The 16,044-nt window shown below is 51.3% G+C and overlaps 1 protein-coding gene across 1 annotated transcript; it reads right to left on the bottom strand.

The window, feature by feature from the left end:
• Window positions 1-6,110: 6,110 nt before the first annotated feature.
• Window positions 6,111-11,132, bottom strand: Spc24 (SPC24 component of NDC80 kinetochore complex). Its single transcript, XM_004865559.4, has 5 exons — window positions 10,925-11,132; window positions 7,621-7,765; window positions 7,275-7,379; window positions 7,103-7,179; window positions 6,111-6,433 (listed from the first exon to the last, which is right to left on the bottom strand). Exons 1-5 carry the CDS (start codon window positions 11,082-11,084, stop codon window positions 6,327-6,329), a joined length of 594 nt encoding a protein of 197 aa, XP_004865616.1. The 5' UTR covers window positions 11,085-11,132; the 3' UTR covers window positions 6,111-6,326.
• Between the last annotated feature and the right edge of the window lie 4,912 nt (window positions 11,133-16,044).

The raw sequence follows: 16,044 nt of genomic DNA, 5'->3' as shown, positions 1-16,044 counted from the left end.
GAATGGTGCCACTCGCCTGTCATCCCTGCACTCGGGAGGCTGAGGCAGGAGGATTGCTGTGAGTTGGGAGGCCAGCTTGGGCTACATAGCAAGACCCTGTCTCAAACACACACCAAAGATGAGGGGCAGAGGCAGGATGAACAAGCTATCAGATCCACTGCTCAGATGGAGAGATGAAGAGATTTCACAACAGCAGTCCCAGGACTCAGAAGATCTGCCAGAAGGGGTCTCGAATTCGATGCAGGTGCTATGCTGCTGGGCAGCAGCCAGGGGCACCCAGGCCCAGGCACTGCTGCCCACCCCGACAGCCTGCAGGCAATTCTCTCACACACGTGCCTCAGCTCTGCCGGCGTGGCCTTTGTGGGCATTTAAGGCCCCTAAGACACTATAAAGCAAAGGACAGAGACTCCTATCAACTGGGGCACAGTCAGGCATTCGGTGGGTCCACAAGGTCCCATATCCTCAGGAGGCTGAGGCAAGAGGATCTCTTGAGGCCACGAGCTCAGCGACAGCCTGGGCAACCACGAAAGACCCTGTGTTTTAAAAAATAAATAGAGGGGGCCGGGGATTTAGCTCAGTGTTTTTGCCGCCTGCTGCACAAGCGCAAGGACCCGAGTTCGATCCCGGTACCAAAAAAAAAAAAGTTGTTACACCAGATGACAGGTGTGTACAGCACAACCCCCACTTCATCCCACCCCTTTGTTTCTTCTTTATAAAGCTTTGTTTTCCATGTCTTCTCTGAGTAATTACTTTGTTTTGTTTTTTGTTGTTTTTTTGGTACTGGGGATCAAACTCGGGTCCTTGCGCTTGTGCAGCAGGCAGTGAAACCACTGAGCTAAATCCCCAGCCCTTTGAGTAACTACTTTGAAGATAACAATACACGGTGTATTCACTATTGCTATTGTCTTATTATTGTTATGAAATCTTGTTTTCTTTTTTCTTTTTTGGGGGGGGTACCGGGGATAGAACTCCGGCCCTTGTGCTTGTGAGGCAGGTGGCAGAACCACTAAGCTAAATACCCGGCCCTGTTTTATTTTTTCATTAAAAAAAAAAGATGTAGAAGCACAAGAACCATGTTTGATTCCCAGTACCAAAAAAAAAAAAAAAAGATGTAGAGAAACTGGGACACTTTGTGCTCTGTTGGTGAGACTATGAAGTGTTGCAGCCAATGTGGAAAATAGTTGGTGATTCCTCAAAAAAAAAAAAAAATCATCAAGTTACCATATGATCTAGAAATTCCACTTTTGGGTAAACACACAAAAGAGCTGAAAGCAGGATTTTTTTTCCTTTCTCTCTCTCTTTTTTTTTTTTTTTTGAGACAAGGTCTTGCTATGTAATCCAGGCTGGCCTCAAACTCATGCATATCCTCCTGCCTCAGCCTCCTGACTACTGGGATGACCATGCCTGGTTTTTTGGTTTGTAGGGATAGTACTGGAGATTGAACCCAGGGAGAACTGAACTACATCCCCAGCCCTTTTTTATTTCTTATTTTGAGCCAGGATCTCACTAAGTTCCCCAGGCTGGGCTCGAACTTGCAATCTTCCTGCCTCAGCCTTCGGAGTAACTTAGATTACAGGTGTGTGTGACCACACTCAGCAAAAAGCCCAATCCTGAACAGATCTTTGCAAACCCGTGTTCACAGGAGCATCATCCACAACAGCCCAAAGCAGCAAGAACCCCCGTGTCCACGTGTGAGCAAATGGGATCCACAGGGGGGTTCCCACTAACAAAGGGGTCTCATTGCGCCCTGACAGGAAGTTCTGCTGGGCGGCACTGCAAGGACACAGAGTGGGGAAAGGAGCCAGTTCCAAAAGGACACATACCAAGGATTCCTTTTCTGTATTAAATTCTTTTATGGGTACATTGTAGGCATACAACACAGTTAACATTTCTCATTGGGAACTGTACCTTTACATGATGCATCTTGGTTCTTAATTTTTCCCCATTCCTAGCCCTCCCTTCACGCCCTCCACCCTTCCCTATTTACAAAGACTTTATTTCCATTTTTTCCATTTCTCATTTTTTCCTTTCCCTTCTTTCCTTTCCCCTGCCCCTTTGGACCTTTTCTTCCTATTTTGCATTATCGATTATTCATTCTAATCATTGGTACATTTTAGGTATATAATACAATGATATTCATCATTGGAAATTTGCACCTTTACCTAGTCTCTCTTGGTTCTTATTTTTCACCCTTGCCCAGCCCTCCCTTCAACCCCTCCAGTCCTCCCTATTTACAAAGATTTTGTTCCTGTTTTCCCATTTTCTCATATTAATCCCATTCCCTTCTATCCTTTCCCCAGCCCTCCCACTTCCTTCCCCTTTGCCCCTTTTCTTCCTATTTCACATTACCTATTATACATTTAGTCCTTATTTACACTTTCAGTTTCTCACACCAGAGAAACTATTCGGTATTTACACGTGTCCTATTTATTTCACTTAAGAGTATCGCCTCAATGTGCATCCACTTAGCTATAAATGTCTCTAATTTCTCGTTTTTTATGGCTGAGTAGTACTCCATTTTATTAAAACACCACATTTTCTTTATCCAGTCTCCAGTTGATGGGCATTTGGGCTGTTTCCAAGTGGGGGCTTCTGGGGACGCTGCTGGGGACCCGCAGGGTGGATGGGACCCGCCCCCTGGCCCCACTCCGCTGAGCCCAGCAAGAACCCACCGCTGCAGGCGCCTGGGGACAAGCGACCCGGGGACCCACTAGACCATGAGTTTGGATCCTGGCTCCGCCCTGAACCTCTTGGGCACCTGGGAGCCTCAGTTTCCCCCCCTGAAAACAGATCTGCTGCTCGCCTGTCATGTCCCCTGTGTCCACACGGTGGCTCGTCCTTCCTCCTTCCGCCTTCAGTTCTGGGCACCATCCAAAACGCCTCCGGGAGCAAAAATTGAGCAGCCCGCCCGGGATCTCCCGCCAATAATTGCTCAATTGGACGAACGCAAGCTCAGCCGGTCTGCAAACAGGTTAAACGGGCCAAGCAGGCGGGGTGGCCGGGAGCTAGGGGGAGCCTTGGAGCTGAAGGGTGGGGAAGGTCGGAGGTGCTGGAAGCGTCTGGTGTCCGGCTTGGGCTGTTCTCTGTTAAAGGAGTTACTAAAACACTGCTCACTGGGGCAGGGATTTAGCTCAGTGGTTCTGGCGCGGTGCACACCGGTAGTTCCAGCACTTGGGAGGCTGAGGCAGGAGGATTGCCATGAGTTCAAAGCCAGCCTGAGCTATACAGCGAAACCCTGTCTCAAAATAAAAAAGTATCCTTGCTGCCCTGCTACAGCTGTCAAGAGTCAGCCTGACCCTAGGCTGCGGAGGAAGGAAGGCGGGGCTGCCGCTCTGCCCTGCAGCTGTCCCGGATGTCCCCACGGCAGGGGGTGGGGTGGGGCAGGACGGTGATTTACCACGGTGATGACTGTGCAGCCTGATCGGCCCCTTATCTCCCACACACTTCCTGCCCCCGGGCGGGCCCCTCCCCTGCACCCCTCCTGAGAGGGGTCACCAGTTGGAGGTGGGCCAGGCTGCTGCACAGTGACCCGTGAAGAGGTCAATGGCAGCGGGGCACAGCGGTGCACACCGGTAGTTCCAGCACTCTGGGAGGCTGAGGCAGGAGGATCACAAGTTCAACCCAGCCAGGGGAATTTGGCAAAACCCTGTCTCCAACTAAAAAATAAAAAGGGGGGAGAGAGGTAGCTCCATGGGAAGGATCTGGGTAGCGACACCTCGTTTTTGGGGACCTGCAGAGCTCCCCTCCCATGGGGTTTTATTTTCTCTGGCTCAGTTATCACCAACTGAAATAAATGATCTCATTTGTGAAGATTAAGAGCTTAAGGTCTAGATCTGGATGGCTCAGGTGAAAATCCCCAGCTCTGCTACCTCCTGGATGTGAAAACTGAGACAAATAGCCTGACCCCCCCCCCGCCCCGCACTGGGACTCAGTTTCCCCATCCACCAGAAAACCCACAGCCAGGCACACGGCTCTCTCTGACCTCCTGGTGGCCTTCACAAGAGTGTGGCTCCTACAGGAGGGCCAGGCGGGACACAGACACCAGTCACACTTCCAAGTGAACAGGAGAAGCTGGGTGTGGTGACACACACCTGTCATCCCAGCACTCAGGAGGCTGAGGCAGGAGGATCGCTGTGAGTTCAAGGCCAGCCTGGGCTACACGGCCAGACCCTGTCACAAAAAACCAAATCAAACAAACAAACCCACACTGGGTCCCCAGCCTCTCCCCAGCTTGACAAGCTCCAGATGTGGGTGCTGGGCTCGCACCTAGCCTCTGCCCTTGCTCCCTGCTCAGGCAGACACCTGCGCCCCTGACCAATTCGGTCTCTGTGCCTGAGAACATTGAGATGGGATTTTTCTCCGGCCTGCAGAGAGGTGCAAGGTGGGGGCATCAGGTGCCAGGCCAGAGGACAGCTTGAGAGGAGGGCATGGCCACCCCGGCTGCACCTTCACCCCAGGGGGACCTGGGAGGCCACCAGAGGGGCCATTCGAGTCCCACTGACAGGGGACTCCTGGCCTTAGGATCTAGGAAGCCATCGGCAGGGCCAGGTAACTCCCACAGCAATGGCTTTAAAGGTCTGCGATGGCATACTGGGAGAATTTTTTTTTTGAGACAGGATCTCACCCTTATAGGCCAGGCTGGCCTCAAACTTGCAGCGATCCTCCTGCCTCAGCCTCCCAAGTGCTGAGATGACAGGTGTGGGACTTGAACCCTCTTCCCGTGGCCACAGGGCTGTCATGGGCACCCAGTCGGCCTCCAGATGGGAGAGCCAGCTGGGGCCAGCCCCTCTGGAAGAGGACAGCGGGGCAGGGGCGGCCCCAGCTGGAGGCTGTGGCCTGAGGTTGTCTGGGCTGCCGGCCAGGCTGAGCAGTGAGTCACAGCCCAGGCAGGCGCGCAGAGCCCGGCCTCTCCCGCAGTGAGATCAGCCCGGCAGCCACATTCCTCCCTTGGGCAGCCCTGGTGGGCAGGGGGCGGGGGCAGGGCACAGACATTCCCTCATCTCTCCTCGGGAAACTGAGGCCATGGCGCTGGGGGCATGGCCAGTGGGGTCCTGCAGCAGGGAGGTGACCAGGGCCACCGCTGCCTGCTTCCTCTCCCTGGCACTCGGGTTTGCCAGGTGCAGGGACCCGTCTGTCCTCCTCCAGTGCCTGGCACCTCCGTCACAGGAGTGAGCTTCTGGCCCCATCTTGGTGGGAACGGCCACCAAGGTGACAGCAGCAACTCAGCCCCTGGCCATGGGCCCAATGCCACGCTGGCCTCGCATGAGGCTTTGTCTCCAGCACCGGCAATGGCTGAGGCATTTCCTGTGGACACAGGGAGGGGCGGGTGCCACTGGCATCTGGGGGTGGAAGCCAGGGAGGGCGCCAAGTGTTCTATGGTGTCCAGAGGAGGTCACAGGACAGGGGGTTGTCTGGCCCCGTGTCACTAGGGCTGGGACACGGGCTGCTCTGGCTCAAGACTTGCTCTTGGGAGGCCGATGGGACAGATGGGGGCCACATAAAAGCGTCGGATAGAGGGCTGGGGATTTCGCTCAGTCGTTCCGCCTCCTGACTCGCAAGCAAGCGCAAGGACCTGAGTTCGATCCCCGGTAACAAAAACAAAAGCATCCTATGGAAGCCGAGCGTGGTAGTGCTCACCTGTAATCCCAGCACCGGGGAGGCTGAGGCAGGAGGTTCACCGAGTTGGAGGCCTCCCTAAGCTGCATAGAGAGACCCTGAAAAAAGAACCCAGTGGTGGTGTAGGTCAGTCCGAGCGCTTGCCTGCCATGTAGGAGGAGGCCCTGTGTTCCATCCTCAGCACTAAATAAAAACAATCCAACAAAAATCGAGAATCTATCACCCCATACTACAATGTCAATTTTTTTGTTGTTGTTTGAGACAGGCACTCACTATGTAGTCCTGACTGACCTTGAACTCGCAATCCTCCTAGCTCAGCCTCCCCAGTGTTGGGATCACAGGCCTGGGCCAACACAGCCAGCACTTTAGAGTCATTTGTGAGGCAAGGTCACGGATGTGGAAGAGCACTCAGCGTGGTCACATCAGTCCTCTACAGCTCCCTACAGTCAGTCCAGGATCTGAAGCCAAAGCAGGGAGGAAAAGACACTAAGAGGCCCATTTATGCACAAACATTTATTAGTATCTTTTTTTTGCCTTTTGAGACAGGGTCTCGCTACGTAGCCCAGGCTGGCCTCGAACTTGAGGTGATCCTCCTGCCTCAGCCTCCTGACTGCTAGGATGACAGGTGTGCACCACCAAAACTGGCACAAACGTCTACCCTTAACCTGACCCCACGACCCGGACATGAGGACGGCCCCTGAAGCTCCCAGCTACCACGCGGTATCCAGCAGGCTCCAGAGGTAGTCGCTGACGAACTGCTTGGAGAGCTGGGCGCTGTCCAGGTGGACGGGCTGGGCCACACTGGGGCCGTGATGGACTGGCACGGAGGCAAGGAGAACAAACAGTGCCCGGCCTTTCCTGCGGCCCAGGGGGAGGGTGTGTGCGTGTGTGCGTGTGTCCCCCCCATCCATCTATTACGGTACTGCACTGGAGTTTAACCCGAGGGCCCTTGCAATGAACTCTACCCCTAGTCTTTTTTATTTGGGTCTCACTAAGCCGCTAAATTGTTTAAGGGATCCTCCTGCCTCAGCCTCCCAGAGTGCTGGGATGACAAGTGAGCACCATCACACCTGGCTTACTGATTTATCTTTGGTGCTGGCAGTTGAAACCATGGCTTTGTGCATGCTAGAATTGTGCTTTGCAACTCAGTCACAAACCAAGCCCCTCCCTTTCAATTTAAGACATTTAGGTCCTTTCTGTAATCTCAGCTACTCAGGAAGCTGAGGCAGGAGGATTGCAAGTTTGAGGTCAGCCTGAGAAACTTGCTTAGACCCTGTCTGGAGATAAAATAAAAAGGGCTGGGGGTAAAGCTCAGTGGTAGAGCACTTGCTCAGCAGGTTCAAGGCCTTGTACTCCACCTTGCAAAAAGCACCCCGAGCTCCCTCCTTGTTCTTTTGAGAGGCCTAGATGGAATCCGGGACTCTCTGGCCGTCTGACCCAGTGGCCGTTCATTTTCCTCTTCAAACATTTCTCCAGAAAAGGATACTGCCGCGGATCGCCCCGGGCTCGCACTCATAATCCCACTCTATTTTACTAATCCGACGATAGAGCTGGGCCACGTACCTGGACGGGAGACAGGACAAAGGGAAAAGCCCGTCGCCTGGGCACCAACCTGAACCCCAGCCCCGGCCCCCGCATTTGTGCGCTCAGGAACCCACACAGCAGCGGGGATGGTGACTGTGGTGTCCTCGTCCACCTCTCTCTCCTGTCTGTCCAGTTCAGCCTCCAGCTCCCTGAGCTCCTGCAGCTCCTGGCTGAGCTGGGTGCACAGCCGTTAAGGACCCCAGCTTTGAAACGGAGGGCGTGACAGTGTCCCACACTCTGGGCCCAGGGCGTCAGGCTCAAGCACCTTTTCTGTTGTTTGAGGCAGGGGCTCGCTGAGCCCAGGCTGGCCTCAGCCTCCCAGCAATCCTCCTGCCTCAGCCTCCCGAGTGCACCACCAGCCCGGCCTCTTTCCTCCCTTTCCTCCTTGTATGCTAGCCCAGCGCTGGCCCGGAAGGATATCGCAGCCGGGCCCGGAGGATGGCATCCTCCTCACCCGCCTTCTGGAGCTCGGCTTCCAGCTGCTGCAGCTTGGCCCCGCCCTGGCGCATGCACTCCTTGGTGTCCAGGAGGCTCTGGGCCACCTTCTCCTCCACAGCCAGCGTCTCTGCAGGGGAAAGAAGGAGGCTCCCTCGGTCCCTGTTCCCCACAGGGTTCAGAGTGTGTGTGTGGGGGGCACCAGCCCCGGCAACATCAGAGCCTCTGATCTGCAGCCCCAGTTCCAGCTCCGACCAGAAGGTACTGGAACACACTCGGAGCTAGAGTTGCCAAGACACATTTAAATGTACCCAAAAGAATAAAATCAGGCCTCCACGAGCACCTCATCTTAACTACTAACAAGCATAGGTTACAAACTGGATGTGTGTTGCACACCTGGAATCCCAGCACTCTGGGAGGCTGAGGCAGGAGGATCTCAAGATCGAGGCTAGCCTGGGGGACTTAGTGAGACCCTGACTCAAAATAAAATTTAAAAGGCTGGGGATGTAGCTCAGTGGTAGAACACTGGCCTCAAATGCCAGAGGCCCCGGGATGGATCCCAGTATGGACCCCAAAAGCGACACCGGGAAGCCCAGGGTTCGGTTCCCACATGTGCTAATCTGTTCAGCTCTCTGCCCTGACTAGCAGTGTTAACCGCCAAGGCAAAGTCACACCCTGCTCAGCTGCCCAGGCTCCCCGGTGCCCCTCGCTAGCACCCTTGAATATTTTAGAGGGGAAAGGGGACAGGGTCTCACTGTGTGCTCAGGCTGGTTTCAAACTCCTGGGCTCAAGTGATCCTCCTGCCTCAGCCCACCATACCTGGCTGTCCCTTCAGAATCACTGCCCAACTACATGCTTTCTCCCCGTCAGTCCTGAGAGGCACCATGGTGCGCACAGTCCGGGGCCTGCCTCTTCCTGTCTGCCAGGACATGGCCCCGTGTTCCTCCCACCAGACACCCCCGAACCCCGCCTTCAAGATCCCCTGGGTAGGCTGGGTGCAACAGTGCACTTATAATCCATCTACTTGGGAGGCTGAGGCAGGAGGATCTTGAGTTTGAGGCCCGTTGAGCTACCTAGTGAGACCTTGTCTCAAAATAAAAAATAAAAAGCCATTATGTGGTGGGCTTGTAATCCTAGCACTGAGGAGGCTGAGGGAGGAGGATCATCGTGAGTTTGAGATCACTCTGGGCTACAAAGACAGTCTAAAAAAACAAAACAAAAAAATCTCACAAAACAAAAAAATCAGAGACTACATCTTTTTTTGATTTTCCACCAACTACTTGGAACAGACACATATTGAACAAAACATCCAAAAAGATCAAAAAACATCTTATGAAAGCTACTGTGTTCCTTACAGAGACCCAGAGAAACCTGCCGACTCCAAGATGGCTTGGATTGAAATGCTCCCCGCGCTGATGTGCTTAGACGCACGCTAATGTTTCATCAGAGTCTTCCATATACGATCCTGCACTTAAACATGCACTTGAACACACCCCTCTCTCAGCTTCTCCCCTCCTCTGAAGCAGCTGCTTTCAGCTTCAGCTGTTTGGTCTGGCCAGGGGCCCACAGTTCCAAGTAATTCGCTTAGGCTTCGATTTCTTATTTGTGTGACTTCCCATTCTGATGGCTAAGGGTCAGGCAAGGACTTCTACCCTCCTGGGGGGGCAAGCAGGAGCCGATGGCTTCCTCCCTGGGGAGCAGTCTCTCATCATTAAGTGCCACTGTTTACCTGAGCGCCCACTTTACCCTCCACACATTGTCAAACCCCCTGCACAGTGGAGTTTTGCTCTTGTTTTTGGTGCTGGGGGTTGAGCCCTGGGCACAGCACCTGCTAAGCACTTGCTCTTCCACAGACCTACACCCCCAAGAAGCAAAGAACAAGGCCGGGTATGCTGGCCCACACCTGTCATCCCAGCACTTGGAAGGCTGAGGCAGGAGAGTCGCCAAGAGTTCAAGGCCAGCCTGGGTTACATAGTGAGACCCTGTCTCAAAAAAACAACAAAACAAAGTAGAATGGTGGGTGCCAGGCTTTGGGGAAATGTTGGTGTTTAATTGGGACCGAGGTTTAGTTTGGGTAGATGCAAAAGTTCTAGAGTGACAGCTGCACAACCCTATGATTGTGCTTAATGCCACTGAACGAACTGCAGGTTTGCAAATGGCTAAAAGCCAGGCGAGGTGACACATGCCTGTAATCACAGCTACTCAGGAGGGTGAGGCTGGAGGATCACAGGTGTGAGGCCACCCTGGGCAATTTAGTGAGCCCTGTTTCAAAATGTTAAGAAAAGGTCTGGGGAGACTCAGTCCTAGAGCAGGTCCCTAGCATGGGCAAGGCTCTGGGTTTCAGCTCCACCACCAATGACAATAATAACAATAATAATAACAATAACAATAATAATAATAATTTCAGTCTTTTTTTTTCTCCCAGTGCTGAAAATGAAACCTAGGGCCTTGTGCATGCTAGGCAAGTGCTCACCACTGAGCGGCACCCCCAGCTCAGGTAAAGATATTAGCCCTTTCCTTCTTACCTTTCAGAAAATTTTACATTCAATGGCATCTTGGATCCAATGAAAATGGAATTATTTATCCCATATTTTCTATCTAAAGTGCAAGGCCCTTTACCCACACCAGTTTTAAAAATCCTCATCATAGCCTTGCCTCCCTTATCTCCTCCAGGGTTTTTTGTTTTGTTCTGGTTTGGTTTGGTTCGGTTTTTTGAGACAGGGTCTCGTTATGTAGTCCAGGCTGGCTTTGAACTCACTATGGAGCTCAGGCTGGCCTTGAGCTCGAAGGGATCCTCCTGCCTCAGCCTCTCCAGTGCTGGGATGACAGGCCTGCACCACCATACTCGGCTCTCCTCGGGTTTTTGCTTCAACAGTCTTTGCAGAACTCCCTGGCAGACCCTGCTTCCCCCGATCCTAGTTACACAACCCAATTTGTCCCCTTGGGCTTAGGACACAGGAGTTTTTGTTTCTGTCCCCTCTGTCCCCCACTAGCATGTCAGCTCTCTAAGGACAGGGACCCTGTCTGGTTTGTCCCCTGATGCCACCCAGGGCCAGGCTCACATCCCCTCTACAACCTCAGGAGGGAGGCCCAGACTTATGACACCTAAGGAAACTGAGGCACAGAAGGTCCACCAGTGGGGGCGCTGATTCTCAGTTCAATCTCCATCGTCCAGCTCTTGCTCCCAGAGCACGCATCGGGAGTTGGACCGTGCGAACTCCTACGTACACCTCCTCCATACATCAGCCGGATGGGAGGTGGCCTCGCGCCCTCGCTCCCTCCCTCTCACCTCGCAGCCGCTGCTCGGCGTCATCCTGCATCTCCAGCAGCCGCTCCAGGATCTGCTCGTGGCGCCCCAGGAGCCGTCGCTGCTGCGCCTGGGCATGGTTGGTGCCCAGCAGACTCAGCAGCCCCTGGCTCACTTCCTCAATATCACGGAAAGCCGCCATGACTACGCCAAACCCGCGCAAATTTGTCTACCCGTAGGGCCCGCCCCTACCCGGAGAACCTAGCTTTTATTGGGTTCTATCTCCGTCAGTCACTAGAGGTGGCCAATAAGTACAGAGAAGGGTGTGTCTCAGAACAGAGGAGTCTGGGTCTAGCCTGGTGCGCCTGCGTCAGTCATCTGTCAGTCATCAGTCATGACCAATTAGTGGAGAGAGGGGTGTGTCCGGGAGGGGGGCCTAATACGCCTGCGAAGGTTGGACAGCTGCTGTGCGACCGGGAGGCTGTTCTTTTATTCCTGGGTCTAGTGTGGGATTCGTGAAGGGTGCGGTTATAGAGGCGGTGTAGGGAACTGCTTCTTATGGAGCTGACGTTTTACATGGGATACACACAACAAACATAAGTACATCCTATTAGCAAAATGAAATCTGCAGTCAGATATATTGGATTTCAATGCCTGCTATACCATTTACTACCTGTGTTACTTTGGGTTAGTTACTTCACCTCTCTGTGTCTTGCTTTCTTCTTCAGTGAAATAAGGGCCAGAATACTGTCGACCTCAGGGTTGGCGTACAGATTAAATGGTGCCTGGTATTCAGTTAAGCGTTATACGAGTGTCAGTTAAAACACGCGCATTGGGCCAGGAATTTAGCTCAGTGGTTCTGTCGCCTGCCTTGCAAGCGCAAGGACCCGAGTTCGATCCCTGGTACCAAAAAAACCCCACCAAAAACCCACGCACATAACTCGGGCGTGGTGGTGCAGGCTGTCATCCCATCACTCGGGAGGCTGAAGCAGGAGGATGGCTGTGAGTTTGAGGCCAGCCTTGGCTACATAGTGAGTTCAAAACCAGCCCCAACTACAAGTGAGACCCTTTCTCAAAAAAAAAAAAAAAAAAAGTGGATTCTGTTTCTGGCTGTGCAGCTTACCTTTGACCTTGGCAGGCTCTTACCCTTTCTTTCTCAGGCCTGGGGCTAAAGATAGCCCCTTATCAGTGGGGCTGCGTACCCAGAAGATAAGCCCTGGAATTGTGCAACTAGAGACTGGCAGACATCCACGCTCCTGTTGAAAAAGCCCCCCCCCCCAAGCAGCGAGACGTGCACGGCACAGTCATTGGGATGGCGACCGCTCAACACAAACAAGTTAACCACCCCCAAACCTAGAAAATAAAGTGCCGAGCAGGGTGTGGGGAAATCAAAGCCCTTGTGTAATGTCGATGGGGTATAAAGTGGTTTCTGCTGCTCTGGAAAATCTGTTCTTATCAGTTCGTTTTATTTGTTTCTTCATTTTTTAACTGTTATTTTTATTAGTTTGCCTTTGCAGTACATAGTGATCACATTCGGGGGGGGGGGGAGGCTTGATTCGCGGATACTACAGCTCTTAATTCTTTTTCATCTCCTTCTCTTCCCCTTCCTCTTCCCTCCCTCCATCTCTTCGTCCCTTTTCTTTTATTTCTTTTTATTTTTTTGAGACAGGGTCTCGCTATGTAGTCCAGGCTGGCCTCAAACTTGTGGCAATCCTCCTGCCTCAGCCTCCCAGTGCTGGGGTCAGAAGCGTGCATCACCACACCCAGCCGAGTACCCTTCCCTTTTGTTTAGTAGCTGCAGGGTCCTCCCTCGCAGGACCGTATGTTACAGAGAGTTTTAGGGGCAAAGGAATGGAATAAGAGCTTGTTCTGTTCGCTCCACACATGGACCTGTAGTTGAGGGGAACACTGCACCCCTTGGGGAAAATGAACAGCTGCAAATTATAAAAAACAATTAGAATTTGGGTGCAGTGGTTCACACCTGTAATACCAGCACTTGGGAGGCTGAGGCAAGAGGATTGAATGCTGGAGACCAGCCTAGGCAACTTAGCCAGATTGTCTGAAAAATAAAAAAAGGCTGGGGAAAAAAAAAAGAAAAAGGGCTGGGGTTATAGCTCGGGGTAAGGGTGCTGAGGCCGCACCATCATCGGATTCAGAGACAGGAAGTGGAGTGGCCAGCGCCAGGGGCTAGGGCTGGAGGACGGGGTTCGTGTTCAGTTGGGCCAGAGTTTCAGTTTTGCAGGGTGAAAAGAGTTCTGGCAGAAGCTGCAACAAATCGCCGCTGAAAAGCGGCCAGGGGACCTGGGGGTGGAGCCTGGGGCGGGGCCTGGATTAGATCCCTGCACCAGAAAGAAGTAATAAATCATTAAGATGGTGAACTTCATGGTAATGTGGATTTTCCACACCCATATTTCCACAGTTTACTGCCATGTTGTTTTTTTTTTTTGGTACCAGGGATCGAATTTGGGACCTTGTGCTTGCAAGACAGGCGCTGGAACCACTGAGCTAGAACCCCAGCCCTATTTCTACAATTTAAAATATGAGATGTGATGAGAAATATGGTGAGTGTTTAACTTAAAAACAAATTATTCGAAAAAAACCCCACAAAACCAAATTATTACAGGGCAGGGGATTTAGCTCAGTGGTTCAGCCGCCTGCCTCGAAAGTACAAGGTCCTGAGTTCGACCCCCAGTACCAAAAAAATAATAATTACAGCCAGGCATGGTGGTGCATGCCTGTCCCAGCACTCAGGAGAATTGCTGGAAGTTCAAGGCCAGCCTGAACTACATAGCAAGACCCTGTCTCAAATAATAATAATAATTATTATTACAATAAAAGATGCACTGCCATCCATCTCCCTTGAAAGCCTTCACCATGTTTCAGATGCACTTATGCCATCATTCTGGCCACTTTTGGCACCAGTGTTGGAAGACCTCTTTCTGAATGTCTTTATTTTAGTTTAAACATTTTTAATTTTTTCTTTTTTATAAAACGGGGTACTACTCAGCCATAAAGAATGAGAAACTAGAGTCATTTATAGCTAAATGGATGCATATTGAGGCCATCCTCTTAAATGAAATACATAGGACACACATGCGTAAATACCGAATAGTTTCTCTAGTGTGAGAAACTGAAAGTGTAAATAAGGATATACATGGATGAAATGGCCTAACAACATATTTCTCGGATTGTGTTTCCATCACGTGTCCTATGACTGTATCGAAATTTAAATTAGGGAGAAGTTTGGATTATGTGGAGTTGGCTAACTAACTGGAGTCTTTTTCCAGATCATTATTTGTTCAATGTTGGTTTTGGGGATCTTTCTGAAACAAATCACATCCTCTGGTATCTTGTTGGTGCTTGAGATGCTTTTTTAAGTTATATGGAAAAATATTTTTATTTATTTTAAGGGGGGGATAGGGTCTCATTATTTAGTCCAGGCTGGCCTTGACCTCACTATGCAGCCCAGGCTGGTCTCAAACTCAGGACAATCCTCCTGCCTCAGCCTCCCAAGTGCTGAGATTACAGGAATGTGTCAGTAGGCTTGTATTTAGTTGCCCTGTTGTGGCTGCCTCGATGTCCTGAATTGATTTGAAACATTTTCCTTTCCTGCTCACTTTGACTTTGGGAAGAGCCGGAAGTCACACGGTACCAGATCCAGTGAATGAGGTGGATGAGGATGCACTGTGAGGCTTTTACAATCTTGCCTTTGGATGGCACTCAGCAGCAGCATTCACTGTATTTTTTATCACAACTTGTAAAGACAGCAATGAAAGAGACTTCCAGGCTGCTTTAGAAAGCCAAGTAATGGGATGAGTGTGTCTGAAGCACTCGGGAGGCTGAGGCAGGAGGATCACTGTGAGTTTGAGGCCAGCCTGGGCTACATAGTAAGTTCAAGGCCAGCCTGAACTACACAGTGAGACCCTGTCTCAAAAAGAAAAAGAAAAAGAAAAAGAAAAACTGTGAGGGCTGGGGATTTAGTTCAGTGGCACCGCACCTGCCTCGCAAGTACAAGGTCCTGAGTTCAATCCCCAGTACTGAAAAAAAAAAAAAAAAGTGTGTCTGAAGCAAGAGGAGAATTTTGACGGGGATTCAGGACAATGTGTCTTTTACTGTAATTTTTTTTTTTTTTAAGTTATAGCTGGGAGTGGTGGCACATGGCTGTAATCTCTCAGTACGATGGAGGCTGAGGCAGGAGGATTGCTGTGAGTTCAAGGCCAGCCTGGGCTGCTACATAGTAGGATCTTTTCTCAAACAAACAAACAGAAAATTAAACATCCACTGTATATTTTGATCACACCTTATTAAAAACAAAAAAATGGCCGGGGATTTAGCTCAGTGGTTCCACCGCCTGCCTTGAAAGTATAAGGACCTGAGTTCGATCCCAGGTACCAGAAAAACCCAAACAAACAAACAAAAAACAACAAAAAAAGAATGAGGTGATTGTGGGAGAATGGGTTTGATTTTAGCATGAACTAAAGAAGAAAACAAAGATGACCGAATGGCCCTGGCAATTACTCTATGAGAAACCACTTTTTATTTCCTAAAGGACCCTTCTTGGCTCACAAACTCCTGGGAAGCTGATGAGCGCCAAGGCCCTTCCGCTGAGCAATGCACTCCCTGGCCTTAACATCCGGACGCCTTTGCAAACTCTCCCGCCAAGCAGCCTGAGCAGCCCGGGAGGAACTAAGGAGAAGTCCGGGAGGACACGGATCAGAGCTGCGGCGGCGGCGGCAGGGAGAGAGGCCGGCGAGGACCCCCGACCTCGCCCTGGAGACCCGTTCGCCACCCCGGGGGCTGGCCTATCTATATAAATGTGTGCCCAGAAGGCAGGCATTTAAAACAGTAACAAGAGGGCCAGGGATTTAGCTCAGTGGTTTCGTCGCCTGCTGCGCAAGAGCAAGGACCTGAGTTTGATCCCCGGTACCAAAAATAAAATAAAATAATAATAAAAAATAAAACAGCAACAAGAATTCAGAGGTTCCATGATGAATGAAATCAGTATCTACTGCAAACACGGACTAAGAAAAATAAAAACTAAATTTAAAAAGAGCCAGATGTGGTGATGCACGCCTGTACAGCCTCTGGGAGGATTTCAAGTTCGAGCCTAGCTTGGGCAATTTAGCGAGACCCTGTTTCAAAAAAAGAGCCAGAGATGTCCG

The sequence above is a fragment of the Heterocephalus glaber genome, unplaced genomic scaffold (assembly GCF_053883595.1).
Source record: "Heterocephalus glaber isolate CG9 unplaced genomic scaffold, H.glaber_assembly_v1.0 deba00001760, whole genome shotgun sequence".
Lineage (NCBI taxonomy): Eukaryota > Metazoa > Chordata > Mammalia > Rodentia > Bathyergidae > Heterocephalus > Heterocephalus glaber.
This window is presented reverse-complemented; position numbering and strand designations above follow the sequence as displayed.

Excerpts from the sequence above, each read along its gene's own strand:
- Spc24 (XM_004865559.4), bottom strand. The coding sequence starts at position 11,084 with ATGGCGGCTTTCCGTGATATTGAGGAAGTGAGCCAGGGGCTGCTGAGT. Across the intron at positions 7,180-7,274 it reads GTCACCATCCCCGCTGCTGT|GTACGTGGCCCAGCTCTATC; the intron begins GTGGGTTCCTGA and ends TCTCCCGTCCAG. Across the intron at positions 6,434-7,102 it reads GCCCGGGGCGATCCGCGGCA|TCCATCACGGCCCCAGTGTG; the intron begins GTATCCTTTTCT and ends CCTCCGTGCCAG.